This window comes from Dermochelys coriacea, chromosome 15, assembly GCF_009764565.3.
Source record: "Dermochelys coriacea isolate rDerCor1 chromosome 15, rDerCor1.pri.v4, whole genome shotgun sequence".
In the NCBI taxonomy this organism is placed as follows: domain Eukaryota; kingdom Metazoa; phylum Chordata; order Testudines; family Dermochelyidae; genus Dermochelys; species Dermochelys coriacea.
The window spans coordinates 8,808,300-8,823,481 of NC_050082.1; the positions used below are offsets into that span (position 1 = coordinate 8,808,300).

At 52.6% G+C, this 15,182-nt stretch overlaps 1 protein-coding gene across 2 annotated transcripts in view; it reads right to left on the minus strand.

Annotated features, from left to right (window-relative positions):
* The window catches only part of WSB2 (WD repeat and SOCS box containing 2), a 19,699-nt gene extending 6,497 nt beyond the window's left edge, over positions 1-13,202 (minus strand). The window contains exons 1-5 of one of the 2 annotated variants that reach the window (XM_038373418.2): positions 13,061-13,202; positions 6,139-6,310; positions 3,636-3,871; positions 1,719-1,850; positions 316-416 (exon numbers count right to left, since the gene is read on the minus strand). In XM_038373418.2, coding sequence (XP_038229346.1) covers positions 316-416; positions 1,719-1,850; positions 3,636-3,871; positions 6,139-6,310; positions 13,061-13,103 — 684 coding nt within the window. In that variant the 5' untranslated portion in view covers positions 13,104-13,202. Of the gene's footprint in view, positions 1-315; positions 417-1,718; positions 1,851-3,635; positions 3,872-5,680; positions 6,114-6,138; positions 6,311-13,060 lie in introns of those variants that run through there. The other variant, XM_043497793.1, reaches the window with a different exon arrangement.
* Between the last annotated feature and the right edge of the window lie 1,980 nt (positions 13,203-15,182).

The following is a 15,182-nucleotide window of genomic DNA, read 5'->3' on the forward strand; positions in this document are numbered from 1 at the left end:
AAGGGCAGATACTGTGAGGGATGGGACGGGGGGGGGGGGGGTACAGTGCACAAGGGTGACCTCCTACTGACCAGTCTATGGAACAGCACCACCACTGGATCAGGGAGAAGGGCTGGGATGGCTGAAGAGCAAGATGGGTAACAGTCAGGGGCATTAAAGACAAGGCCGGTCCATTCAGAAGAGCTGACCTGAGGGCCACCACACACCACTAAGCCAGCTCATCTGCACTACAGAGGAGCAGGTGGGCTCTCTGACAGCTGAACGGGCAAGAAATGAGACCACCCTCCCTCCCCGCCAATAATAGGCAAGACTCACCGATTTCTCTCCAGCCGCAGAGCAGAGCATGCTGCAGTCAGGGGAGATGGAGCAGCAGTACACCCACTGCGTGTGGCCAGACAGCACCCGGACCTGCTTACCTGGGGATGGCAGCAACAGTTTGTGAGAAGAGCGTCCAGTCCAGAGACAGGGAGAGCTGGAGGGCTCATTCCTACCTCCACCTGCTCTCTTTGAAGCCAGCCTTCCAAGTAAGGAAGTGGAGTGTCTCAGACTAGATTAGATCCGACAGATTTCCCCATATGGATGCTCTCTCTGCTGCATTGGGTTTATTCTCAGGGCGTGTCTACACTGCAATCACGGGTGCGATTGTGGCTTGTGTAGACATACCCAAGATAGCTTTAATCTAGCTAGCTCGGGTACCCGAGTAGCAGAGCCACGGCTGCACGGAGCTTGGCGCAGGCTAGCCACGCAAGTAATTACCCACGGTTCCAGGGGCGCTGGCACAGCCCGTGCTGAAGCTCTGCTGCTCTGGTACCCATGCTACCTAGAGCGAAGCTAGCGAGCTCGACAGGTCTGCTCAAGCCAGACCCACGCCCTGGATTGCAGAGCAGACATGCCCTCAGTCAGCTCCAGCATTCCTAACATACTGGGTATCCCTCACCCACGCCGGGAGAAAACAGGCGTTCGCTCCACTTGCCACTCACTTGTGCTACAGTAACTCAGCGCGTTCAATCCTGGCTCCCTTGAGTCTCCATAGCGTTAGGTTCAAAGTGCTTTCAACGAGCTGGGACTGAACAACTCAGCACCTTCATAATGGGGGCGCGGACCTCTGACAGCAAAGCCCTGCTTGCATCCAAGCAGAGCAGATGTCTGGACGACACCAGTGTAGCACAAGTGCTCATAAATAAAGCTAAGAGTTTGCTATGGTTATTTTTAGTGAAAGCCACGGACAGGCCAAGGGTAATAAACAAAAATTCACAGGAGCCTGTGACTTTACAAAAAATAACTGGGGGGGGGGGCAGGGCTAGGTGGGGGAGAGGAATGACAGCTGGAGTCCCATGGTGGGGGAACCGAGAGGCCAAGCCACCCCGCCATGGAGGGGGTACAGCCACGGCTCCAGTGGCTGCAGCCACGGGGCTGGGACACAGCACCCGCTCCAGAGGTAGCCGCAGCCACGGGGCTGGGGCACACAGTCCAGGCTCCAACCCCAGCCACAGCCCCCATCTGGGAAGCCTTAAGGGGGGCACACGGCCCCCTCTGCAGCCCCGGCCACAGCCCCCGCCACAAGCCACTTACAGCTGAAGCCAAAGAAGTCACAGAGGTCCGGTAAAGTCACGGAATCCATGACCGCTGTGACTAAATCATAGCCTTACTCATAACGACCTGAGAGTCTGAGGCCCACCACCTGAACACCCCCCGGGGACGTGTGCACTCACTCGTACCATCTCTGCTCAGGTCCCAGACGCGGACGGTCTTGTCCCGGGATGCAGAGACTAGAATCAGACTTCCATTGGGAGCAAAGCTCAGGTCCCTCACGACATCCAGGTGCCCGGAGAGACTGAAAAGCAAGCGCCCTGCAGACACGAGCACACAGCTCAGTACGGTCTCGCCATGGGCACAGACACAAGCGCATCTCGCCTCACCTGCAGGAACTCAGTCTGCGTTGGACAGACGTGCTCGTCAGGGCAGCTCCAGGGACACACATCCCTTGCGGCTAGCTGCACTTTCCAGCTTTGAGGGCATTGCTAAAGCTGGCAAGGGATGTAGTCTAAAACACGGGGCAGAATTTCGTTAGTCACCAGCAAACTCCTATTGCCCTAAGGATTATGGAGGCAGCCTATCCCACACTACCAGGAAGCAAGACGGTGGGCAAAACGTCAAGTTCACAGAACGTCAAAGTTACTGGCTACTCCATGGCTAGCTCTCCTACTTCCTCACACAAGCAGAGGCTGGGAGGGAAGGTTTGGAATGGCTGTTGCCAGGTGATTTAGAAGCAGCACTGACAGGTTCAAGGGGCACGCTGGGCCAGGCCAGCTCGGATTGGAGAGGACCTGCAATGTGAGAATCAGAGCTGGGGAATACTAGGAATCATAGAATATCAGGGTTGGAAGGGACCTCAGGAGGTCATCTAGTCCAACCCCCTGCTCAAAGCAGGACCAACACCAACTAAATCATCCCAGCCAGGGCTTTGTCAAGCCTGACCTTAAAAACCTCTAAGGAAGGAGATTCCACCACCTCCCGAGGTAACCCATTCAGGTGCTTCACCACCCTCCTATTGAAAAATAATAATAATAATAATAATAATAATAATAATTTTCTTAATATCCAACCAAAACCTCCCCCAATGCAACTTGAGACCATTACTCCTCGTTCTGTCATCTGCTACCACTGAGAACAGTCTAGATCCATCCTCTTTGGAACCCCCTTTCAGGGAGTTGAAAGCAGCTATCAAATCCCCCCTCATTCTTCTCTTCTGCAAACTAAATAATCCCAGTTCGCTCAGCCTCTCCTCATAAATCATGTGCTCCAGCCCCCGAATCACTTTTGTTGCCCTCCGCTGGACGCTTTTCAATTTTTCCACATCCTTCTTGTAGTGTGGGGCCCAAAACTGGACACGGTACTCCAGATGAGGCCTCACCAATGTCCAATAGAGGGGAACGATCACGTCCCTCGATCTACTGGCAATGCCCCTACTTATACATCCCAAAATGCCATTGGCCTTCTTGGCAACAAGGGCACACTGTTGACTCATATCCAGCTTCTCATTGACTGTAACCCCTACGTCCTTTTCTGCAGAACTGCTGCCGAGCCATTCGGTCCCTAGTCTGTAGCAGTGCATGGGATTCTTCCATCCTAAGTGCAGGACTCTGCACTTGTCCTTGTTGAACCTCATCAGATTTCTTTTGGCCCAATCCTCTAATTTATCTAGGACCTTCTGTATCCTGTCCCTACCCTCCAGCATATCTACCACTCCTCCCAGTTTAGTGTCATCTGCAAACTTGCTGAGGGTGCAATCCATGCCATCCTCCAGATCATTAATGAAGATATTGAACAAAACTGGCCTCAGGACCGACCCTTGGGGCACTCCGCTTGATACTGGCTGCCAACTAGACATGGAGCTGTTGATCACTACCCATTGAGCCCGACGATCTAGCCAGCCTTCTATCCACCTTATAGTCCAACATGCTCAGGGGTCCAGAAAAGCTCCATGGGTGGAGGAGAAGGGGGAGAGGCAGGCAGTGACTGGGATACAGCGAGTCCAGGGCTACTGCAGGACGAAGTGATGCCCCATCCCTCTCCTCAGGAGCTGGATTAATCCAACAGATTTAATCCACCCCAACCCACACACATACACTCACCTGTTTGCACCTCCCAGACTTTAATCTGCCCGTCATTGAGTCCCGTGGCAAGGATCAGACACGGTCGACCCGGAGCCGGCAGGCCGTCCCGCTCCTTCGCGCCATACGGAGGCCAGGAGCTGAAGGCCAGCCCCCACACAATCTGGCCACATTCCAGCGTCTTCTCCTTCATGCCCCCTCCGCCTCTCACGTCGGCTTTGATGCCACGGTTCTTGCGTTCGGAGGCTTTGCAGCTTCTGCAGAGAGCAGAGGATTGTCGGGTCATACAGCAGCTGCAGGTGCTGCCTGGTCCTCCCCCACCCACCCTAATTCACATTAGGGGAACTAGAGCTACTGCACACGGCTAGGTAGACGTGGCTTAGGGGTTGTGTCTGCACCGGGGATTTCAGCTAGCGGTGGCCAGACTCAGGAGCAAGCTCCCTAGCGTAGGCAGGCGAAGACACAGTTTAAACCAATGTCGTTTGCCCTGCCTGAAACCAGAGGAAGCTGTCTGGTCAAACCAGGGCTTTGTCTGTGTGTTTGGCCCTGGGTGGGGCTGATCCTCTAGAAAGCCTCAGCAGAGCTTATTACAGACAAGCTTTGACACCTCGGACCACTCCAGCACAGCTGCTTTTACAGTTCAGAGCGTGTCGCTGCTTACTCTTCTAAAATTCTTGTCCCATCTGGGTCTACTCACTCTCCCCAAACAGACCAGCCACGGGGCTACCTTCCTGTCCGTAACAGGGGCACATAGCTCAGCTTGGGGTCATTAACTTAGCAGGTGCCCAGGGCAGCTGAATGAAAGCCATACGGGAAGAGGAAGGATGGGCCAGGGATTCACTGCCCTGGGACTCAGGAGACCTGCATTCAGTTTCCTGCTCTGCCACAGACTCCATGTGATCTTGGGTGAGTCACTTAGCCTCCGTACCGCAGTTCCCCATCTGCAGCAGGGAGACAATAGCACTGCCCTGCCACACAGGTGAGGTGCGGTATTCAGATATACGGGAATGGGGGCCAGACAAGTAGATGGATAGAGAGGTGCCCTTGCCAGGCCGTCAGCATAGGGAGGGGTGCCAACTTGAAACCAGATCTCCCAGCACCTACTGTATGTTGCTACTTCACCCTAAGACCCTTCAAAGCTTGAGGAGGATTCCTTCCTTGACATTTGGTTCACTCCCCCACACCCTGACTTCCCACCCTAAGTGAAGTTCCCATGTCCCTGTTTGCCTACGAATCAGTGGAGCCAGCAATGCAGAACTGAACTGCCCCACTCTTCTCTCCCAGGAGGCTGCAACAGCCCCGATAAAAGGGCAAGGACCACCCACCAAGGGACACATCTCAGGGATTTTACCTGCTTACTCAATCAGTTGTCCAGTCTATTTTTTCGTAGATCTCAGTGCATAGAAAGCTGCTTTTCAACTGAACAGCTTGAAGCACCATCTCCTGTGTTACCTACCACTTTGATAATGGAGTGGGGATTTTCCAGCGAAGCGTGATTAGTGAAAGTGTCTGGGGCTGTCCACAAATTACATAACATATTTTGGGGGATTTTCAAGACCATCATGCCTATGTAACCCTTTTTAACACTGAAACAAACATGAAAAATGAAGGACTCACCCACCCCCGATGCGTTACATAATTCATGGACAGCCCCTTTACAGTGAAATCTGACCATTCAAGGGACTGACAAAAACAGACTGCTTAATGCAGATAGTTTTCCAGCACAGGGGGAGGGAGGGAAACTGAGGAATATGGTCTCTGAAGACAGATGGCTGTCTAGCTGAGGTGATCTCTTGCAAAGGTTTCATTCTCCAATTAAAAAAAGCCAAAACCAAGCAAGTGAACCCATAAAAGGGATGAGGTTTCATAGCTGCAGGCTCAGGGAAGCATTTCCTTTGCGGAAGATTTGGTGACATGTTACCAGAAGAATGCACAGAACAATGCCAGTTAACAAGACAGCAAGCTCCCAGGGTGGTCTGATAGCAAGAGAGAGACATGCAGGAAGGTGTGGTGGTGATAGGGAATCCCTTGGCTTTTGACTTTCCCATTAGCGCTCCCAAGCTTATCTATCGCTTTATCTGTAATCTCAGCCTCGGTGGCTAGTCCTGCAAATGCCACATGCTCTGTTTAGCGGAGCTGGTTCTGACGCAGCTGGGTGTTCTCCTGGGAGTTTACGGTGCGGGGATCTTTAAGAGAGTCCTGTAACATGGCTCAGCAGAGTTCTCTGAGGGGCCCTAACAGCACCCAGACTCGGCTGTTACAGCACCTATTAGGGGGCACCTAGACTCCCTTGATGGCTGGTTTATAGGAGGACACTGCTAACCCCACAGATCAATTCACCCAGGAGGGATGGACCCTGATGCTGCAGGTGCTATGGGAGGCCTCGTTTAATCTCCAGTCCTTCGCCTTCCTTAACCCGCTTGCTGAGCCTGAGGGACACTGAGTGAGAGGGCCACAGAAGAGCAGCCAATAGACTCTAGCAGGAAAGACGCCCTCCCTCTCTGAGCCGCCGCAGGGTACTTACAGCTCAGCTTCCTCCAAGGGCCAAGGGATCAGCTTGACGATACAGTGACCCTGAGACCAGGCGAACCAGGTGCCGTCTGGGGAAAATGCAACGCTCCACGTCTCGCAGCTCGCCTTCCAGTCGTATTGCTGGGGTCGCCCTGGCTTCAGCTCTGCCAGCAGGAGAGGCTTGTCTGGGGAACAAGATGGCACGTTTACTCACAGAGCATGCGACAGGGCTAACCATCCACCCAAGACCACGCACGCGTGTGGGGACGGCAGCGTTGCCAAGCCGAGGATCGGCAGCAATCATGAGGCCAGGCAAGCAACACATGCTCTAGTGGCTGAAGTGTGGGGACTGGGCCTCCCAAATTCTAACCCCAGCTCTGACATTCCCTCTGCAAGCTTAGGGCGAGTCACTTCGGGCCCTGTCCTGCTCCCACTGAATTCAGCGGGGCAGCATTGGGCCCCCCAGACCACATTTTCAAGACATTAAGGACCAGCTGAAGATGTCAATGTATTTTGAGAAAAAGCAGCCCCTGTGAAAGCTCCCACGCAGAGTATCATGCATAGGCTGATGTATAGGGCACCAGCCTGCGAGGCAGGAGACCCGAGTTCTATTCCCAATGCTACTGTGTGGCCTTCAGCAAGTCACCCCAGGCCAGATTTGTGAAGATATTCAGGTGTGGAATGCTTTGAGGGCTCCGGGTGATGAGCTCTGTAATTATTTAAATACTAACTGGCTCAGCCTCCTACTAGCAACCGCTCTACTGCAGGGCTCTAGTCGCTGTTCTGCTTTAGCGCTCCCAAGATTTGCCACTTCAGATGTTAAATACCACATATCCGACTCTCGCGGCTAGTCCAGCCAGAAGACTGGAACTGCCAACGGCACAGGCTCCTCTTCAGAAGCCTCAAGAATCCCTGTTTGAATCCGAGACCTATAGCTTTGCATAAAATGGGCTTGTTACCCATGGCCAGAATCAACCCAGCGAGCTCCCTTGGAGAGGGGTGGGAGGGAGGTCTCACGGTCCAAGGTGGGCTCTTTAGATTGGACACATGGGCCTATATCTCCCCTCCCCGCAACACAATCTCTCAGCCCCTCATTGAGCTCAGTTACAGCATATAGAAGAAGTCACCCTTACCAATGAACAGTGTACTTTTACCATACCAGAAGTACACAGTAGGAGCTTTTCATAAGGGCACCGGGAGACAATTCAGGTGGTTAGGTCACATTGCATCCTATTAAACCAGCCACCTGCTGCATCACTGCTTTTTAAACAACAGATTCCCCTTACGTTCATGTGAAAATTTACCGTCACTGAACTAGACCAGCCTACTGCCTAAAGTCCTGCAACATACAGTAGAACCTCAGAGTTAGAAACACCAGAGTTACAACTGACCAGTCAACCACACACCTCCTCTGGAGCCAGAAGTTTGCAATCAGGGAGCAGCAGAGAGACCCAAAAAAAAGCAGAGACAGTACAGCACTGTGTTAAATCTAAACTAATAAAAAAATAAAAGGGAATGTTTAAAGAAGATTTGAGACAGTAAGGAAACGGTCTCTGGGCTTGTTTCATTTAAATTAAAATGGTGAAAGGCAGGATTTTTCTTCTGCACAGTAAAGTTTCAAAGCTGTAAGAAGTCACTGTTCCGTTGTAAACTTTTGAAAGAACCATCGTAACGTTTTGTTCAGAGTTCAGAACATTCCCGAGGGGTTCGTAACTCTGCAGTACTTCAAGCCCGAAACAGAATGAGACCCTTACTCCAAAGCAGCCTTGACGCGGAAAACTTTCCTGGCCAGCCACTGAGCCAAACTGAGCAATGGTTTTGTAACATGGACAAACACCCTCCAGGGGTTAGGCTGACACCACATGACTCATTCTCCCCTGTGAGCTAAACTACATTTGAAACCAGAACTCTGGGACGAGACATAAGAGTGTATTTGCCAGAAGAAGCTCGGAATGGGCGACCGGGGATGGATCACTTGATGATTACCTGTTCTGTTCATTCCCTTTGGGGCACCTGGTATTGGCCACTATAGGAAGACAGGATACTGGGCTAGATGGACCATTGGTCTGACCCAGTATGGCCGTTCTTATGTTCTTATTAAGCCACTGCACGACCCAGCCTTCCAAATAGGAGTATAAACACTGGATCTGCTTGGGACAGCAAACCCCAACTTTTAGCAATCTAGGCAGCCAGGAACCATGACTCCAACTTTCCTGTATACTAACCTTTGCTCAGGTGAATAAGACTTCAAAGTACATTAATATCAATGGAGCATTAGCCCCAGCAGAACGCTGGAAACTATCTTATGCTAAATGGCATCAAAACCCAGGATGAAAGGAGACTGCAGTAGTGCAATGATACAGGCATAGAGGATTAGCAGAGTAGGCTACAGCCAAGGCTGAGCATGGGAATGGAGGCATGTACTCACTGCTAGTCCACTTCCAGGCCTCTGAGCACAGGCTGCCAGTCACAGGACTTTTCTGAGGTAGCCACCAAATTCGTTTTCTCTTGTAACCCAGTTCAGGATTTGAACCCAGCTCTCCAGAAACTAGCAAGGGCACTAACCCACAGCAATGTTGGTGTCCAGTTTTACACTGCAGGGGATTTGGAAAGTGACCTGCAAAGGGCAAAGAAGTGGGAGAGGAGCAGGGGACTGTGCCCTTTTTTGATACTTTGCAATGAGGGAGAGTTCCTCGGTGAATCTTGGATTGTTGATTTCAGGAAGAGTTGAAAAAAAATCAGAAGGGAGCCCTCTCCAGTCCTCCACGAGCAGAGCTTGGTCCCTGTGGGGCATCCCCAGGAGCACAGAGGGGCAAGGGGAAGAAGAGAATCTTTAATTTGGTCTCACCTGAGCTACCCAGGCTATGACACCGTATGCTGAAAGCAGCAGCAGGTGCACATAACATTCTAACGCGCCCAGGAACATTTGGGCAATCAGATCGTTCAACGGGACGCTCACAGTAACCACTCTATAGAAGACAGATGTGGTATAAACTGGAACGCTTCATTACCACCACTCTAATCTGGTAAGGGACAGAACAAGGGTATTGTAGGACATTAATAGCAGCTCCCGCAGTTCCATTCTCATCTTTATCCCAAACCAGAACAGCTACTGGCCCAGCACTACCGCACTCAATGAGACTAGATCTCAGTGCCTCGGACACCAGACTAGGAGACCAGGTTTCTAGTCCCACTCTGTCACAGACTCACTCTGACCTTGAGCAAATCACGTCGCCTCTGTGCCTCAGTTTCCCCCAACTGCAAAATGGGGATATCACCACTTACTTTGGGAATCTGGGAGAGGTGACAATTCATTGAACCTTACAATGCAGTTTGAGAACCTTGGATGGAAGATGCTACCAGAATGCACTGTACAATAATCACACTGACAATGCCCCAAAACTAATGTAGTACGTTACTTTCCAATTCGGTTTTTACTGGCAGCGTGACAGTAGTTTATATGTAAATAGCACCAATTACATTCCAGAGCCTTTTAGAAACTTCAAACCCAGATCACCACTGAAATGCAGTCACCTCTAGGGTGGCAACAGATATATGCCACATTGCACAACCAGGGAGAGGAAACTCCAGGCCAAAACAGCAGTGCAAGCCATTACTCTTACCAAAGGAACCCCGGGACATAATCAGTATGTAGAACAGGAAACATCTTGGTTGAGACCCACAAGCCATCATGATCATTTGCAATATTCCCCTGTATTAGATTTCAGAGAATGGGTGTGAAAGATGCATTTGGAAAAAATTTAAAGCTTAATAAACAATTGCAACAGCGACAGAGAAGTTGTGCACTTTAATATGGCTTTTCCATAACACGCCAGTCACATACACACCGAAAAATCTAATACCAACAAATGGATACAGTATAATTACTGATTTGTAGCAGGAGATTGGTAGGTTTTAAATACAAACTGTATATTGATAAAATACCAGTGTCTGACACTGACCATGAAGTTACATTTCACCCCTCAAAAAGTGAAGGCCTCCCATAACATATGATGTAAGAATAGGGCTACCTATTTATAAGCATAAAGATTATCTATTCCCTTTTCTCCCCCTCCTGATTGCAACCCCAGCAACAGCTATCCCTGAGAGAGACTTTCCCACGTCAGCAGAATGAATGAAGAGGTCTCCTAAGGGCCATCTACTCTAAGAGATTCACCTATTACTGAAAATGCTTTTCATCCAGCCTCAGCTCCTTTGTGAAATGTTTTTTCTCTGGTCTACGTTAGCCCTTAAACCATTTTCAACACTTTCCATGACTGACAACCATTGTCAGCGTGGGTTCGGTTTCCTAGTGAAGACATGACTGCTCAAAAGCAGGAGATTGCTGCAGGTACAGCCACTGTGTATTGAATGGTTTATTGCAGTGATTATCTCTGCAACCATCACACACATCCTCATGGCAACACTGCTTTGAACAGAACCATTTACACACAGTAGGCCTGGTTTTCTGCAGCGTGGTGTCAATGGGAGATATATGGGTTATCAGCATTCCTGAAAATCGCCCCCATAGCAGCACATTCTGGGACTTCTGGCTCAGAGCACACAGCACTGGTGCAAGGAGCAGGGGCTGTGGGATAATTTCCCTGGATGTGGGATGGAAATAAGACCACCACATACAGCAGTGTAATTGCAACACTTGTTGCTTCTCTGGACAGAAAAACACCCACTGTAGACTGCACGGACTCAGCGGGACACTGCCGAAGACCTATTCGTAAGTGTGCAGCTAGTCCTTAAACCCAACCCTCATCAAACGCCCAGGACACCTGCTGTGTGTAGATACAAGGTGTTCCCAGCCATCGTTTCCTGAAATGCTTTTTTTTTTTCCTTCCTCTTAAGGCAGACAGAGCCTTGCTGAGGAGCCAGCACACATCAAGCCCTGTGCACCTAGCTAACAACACAATGTAAGGTTTCAGAGTAGCAGCCATGTTAGTCTGTATTCTCAAAAAGAAAAGGAGGACTTGTGGCACCTTAGAGACTAAGGAATTTATTTGAGCATAAGCTTTCGTGAGCTACAGCTCACTTCATCGGATGCTTATGCTCAAATAAATTTGTTAGTCTCTAAGGTGCCACAAGTCCTCCTTTTCTTTTTTAACAGCAGGTAGGGAGGGTGGGGGGGAAGGAAGAAAACCTTTTGTGGTGATAATCAAGGTGGGCTATTTCCAGCAGTTGACAAGAACATCTGAGGAATAGTGGGGGTAGTGGGGGGGGGATAACATGGGGAAATAGTTTTACTTTGTGTAATGACCCATCCACTCCCAGTCTCTATTCAAGCCTAAATTAATTGTATCCAGTTTGCAAATTAATTCCAATTCAGCAGTCTCTCCTTGGAGTCACTTAAAACACAATTTACGTGACCTGAGAGTAACCTCATCCAAAAACCCTCCCAAAAAATACCCTTCTCTCTGGAAAGGCTTTACCGGCTGGTGTTTCAGGTAACCCCCGAGGCCGCTGCACCTGACAGGTAAAGATTCTTCTCCATGGTGCCTTAAACGGCTTTCAGCCTTCAGTCCCTTCTCCCCCAAGCTCAGTTTGTTTGGGTCTTTCACACAGCAACAGGGGCAAGAAACCCTGAAACTGAGGACCAAGTGGCTGTACAGCCACTAAGCTTGGCAGAGGACTCAGCTGGGTAATGCATCTTAGACAGATCTTCTGAAATTGACTTGGGAGCATCCCTTGAAAATCCGCCCCCATGTGCACCAATCACAAGGTGAAGCCCCCCCACGCCAAGAGCCACACTGAGGTGACCCCACCCCCACTGCTGTCCCCTCGGACAGGTTCACGCAGCTTCTCAGCACTGTAGGGAGGAGGCACAATGCTGCCTGCCCCAGGACACAGGGTGGGGGGAAGCAGAGATCCACCCGGACGCAGGGAGAGCTGCCAAGGGGGCTTTTGGGGGCGAGGAGTCTGCTGCCCATGCTGCACTGCTGGGGGCTGGGGTAGGATCGCGCTTGGCAGGAAGGAGGACACTTTAGCTACCCCCAGATCAGCCAGAGCTCCTGGGCATAGCAGGCAGGCTGTTTGTGAGGCCAGGCCAGCGCTGCTCCACTCCACTTCCCCCGGGACCCCAGGTCACCTGCCTCCCTCCTGCTCTCCACATGACTGCCCCCCACCACCTACAAGCGCTCTCCCTTCCCCCAACACCCTGTGTGCCCCCCTCCCTTTTCTCCTCCACACACTCCCCTTGCCAGTGCTCCCTCCCCCTGTCCCCCACAGCACCCCATCCACACCCCCATCTGTGCCCCCTCTCTGCCCCATCTGCACCCCTCCAAACACTTCCCCTGTCCCCCACAGCACCCCCATCTGTGCCCCCGCTCTGCCCCATCTGCACCCCTCCAAACACTTCCCGTCCCCCACAGCACCCCCATCTGTGCCCCCTCTCTGCCCCATCTGCACCCCTCCAAACATTTCCCCTGTCCCCCACAGCACCCCCATCTGTGCCCCCTCTCTGCCCCATCTGCACCCCTCCAAACACTTCCCGTCCCCCACAGCACCCCCATCTGTGCCCCCTCTCTGCCCCATCTGCACCCCTCCAAACACTTCCTGTCCCCCACAGCACCCCCATCTGTGCCCCCTCTCTGCCCCATCTGCACCCCTCCAAACACTTCCCCTGTCCCCCACAGCACCCCCATCTGTGCCCCCGCTCTGCCCCATCTGCACCCCTCCAAACACTTCCCGTCCCCCACAGCACCCCCATCTGTGCCCCCTCTCTGCCCCATCTGCACCCCTCCAAACACTTCCCGTCCCCCACAGCACCCCCATCTGTGCCCCCTCTGCACCGCCCCCCCAGTGCCGCTGGAACAATGTGTACGCGGGGGGGGGCTGAGAGCCATTGAACCCAACCGCAAACCCTGGATATGACGGAAACCACTTCCAGCCCGGGGTGCGGCAGCCCCCCCCGCCCGGGCCCCCCTCACCTTCCGCCTCCTGCGCCGCGCTGCCTCCGGCCGGCGCCGCCATGTGTGGCGGGGGCGCCCCGGGGAGAGCCGCGACGGGAGCCCGGGGCCGTGGGCGGGGCCGGGCCCATTGAGCGCCGGGGGGCGCCGCCCGGCCGCGCTCAGCTGCTTCCCGTCACATGGCCGCGGGGGGGGGGGGCGCCAGGCCCGGGGGGCGGCGCTCGGAGCGGCCCCGCTCCCCTTGGCCGGGCGGGGCCCCCGGGTGCGCTGCCGGCTCCCCGCGGCTCTGTAGCCTAGAGGGGACCCGGGCTAGAGCAGCCAGGAGTCCGGGGGCCCCCCTCGCCCAGCAGGGCCAGCCTGAGACTCGCCCAGGCCCAGGGCGGAAAGCCAGAGCCCCAGCACATGGGGCCGGAGCTTTGCAGGGGCCCTAGGCATTGCCCTGCTTGCCGGCCCTGCCTGTTAGCTGCAGAAAACCAGTTATCGTGGCACAGGTGGGACGTGGAGTTTTTATCGCATGCGGGGGGGGCTCTCAGAAAGAAAAAGCCTGAGAACCCCTGGCCTAAGGCACCTTTACACTTGCTTGCACACTGGGGTTGCACGGGTCTCCCTGTTAACGGGGGAACACATCCCTCCCCAACACCGTTATACCGCTACCCCGGCCTTAATGCATCCCACGAAGTGAGCTGTAGCTCACGAAAGCTTATGCTCTAATAAATTTGTTAGGCTCTAAGGTGCCACAAGTCCTCCGTTTCTTTTTGCGAATACAGACTAACACGGCTGCTACTCTGAAAAAAGGAGAGATTTTAAAACTCTGCACCCGTTCCGTGCGCTTCCCCACCCCCCCGCAAAACCCACACTTGGCACCCTTTGCTGAAGGGAAGCCAGGCTGCAGCCACAGGTGACCAGCCGGTTGTATTGTGACATAGGAACCCCGTGATCGCCAAACCACTGGAAACTAGGTAAAGGAGTAGGAGGCAAAAGAACCCCCCTCTACCAGCCAGAACTGCATTCAAAGCAGCAAAGGAGATCAGGTCTTGGTCTCCTGTTAACAATCCGCTGAGCTTCTGGTGCATCCACTTCACCCCAGCAAGCAGGTGTTTTTGCAAAGTAGAAGCCTACAGTCCTTGGTATTAATGTTACAGGACTTGAGATGTCAGTGCAGGGCAAGAGCCTGAGCTTGAAACTGGTCGGCTGGCATGAGTATACAGGCAGGAAAATCAGACTCATTTTCAGACTCAGACAGAAGCCAAGCCAGACTCATTGCATAGGATGTATCTGTGAGGGAAGAAGGGATGGGGGCAGGAGGAAGGGGGAAGTAAGATGAGCCTAATGGGCAGCACACATCAAAGCTTCTGTGTTCAGGTCTGCAGGGCAGCAGATTCTCTGGGGAAAGGTTCTTTCCCTCTGCAACCCAGAAGCATTATGGCCACAGCAACCTCCGCCCCAATGGAGAGAACAATTCCTCTCACTCCCCAGGCTGGCAGAGCACTCAGGTGTGTCCCAGAGCAGGGAGAATACCTGGTAGCACTTGCTAGCCATGTCTTCTGGCCAGCAAAATGCATCAAGTGCCACTACTTATGGGGCTTCAGCAGAAATTGTGCCGAGCACCACAGGGCTGGAGTCAGGGGCTTTGATTCGTGTCAAACAACTGAGGGGGATAGGGAACATAGAACTGGGAGCAACTCACTGCGCTACCTGCACATAGGGTGTCCGGCCTTGTCTGCACATCAGCTTGCAACCATTTAGCCAAACCAGTGCATCCCCCTGCGTGGCCCCTTGGACGGAGCCATGTAGACACGGTTTATGTCAATTAAGGAATTAACTTCAGCTGAAGCAATATATGCTCTTTCTAACCCGACAGCCGTAGAGGAGTTTTGCATGTGTTTAACTAAACTGGTGCAGACAGGTTTATAGGAACACTAATGAGCTTGGCAAATATTACCATTTCCTGCTTTGTTAAGGGCTGGCTGTGCAGGTTCTGGCTTAGCTAGAGGTGCCTATCACGCACTGCGATAGACACCTCTAGCTAAGGCCCCAGCAGAGCGAGAGCCATTGACAAATCGGAGTCATTGAATATGTTTATGTCTCAGAAAAGGGACAGCTGCCCCCTCCCCTCTCCAGGCAGAAACGCATAGCAGATAGA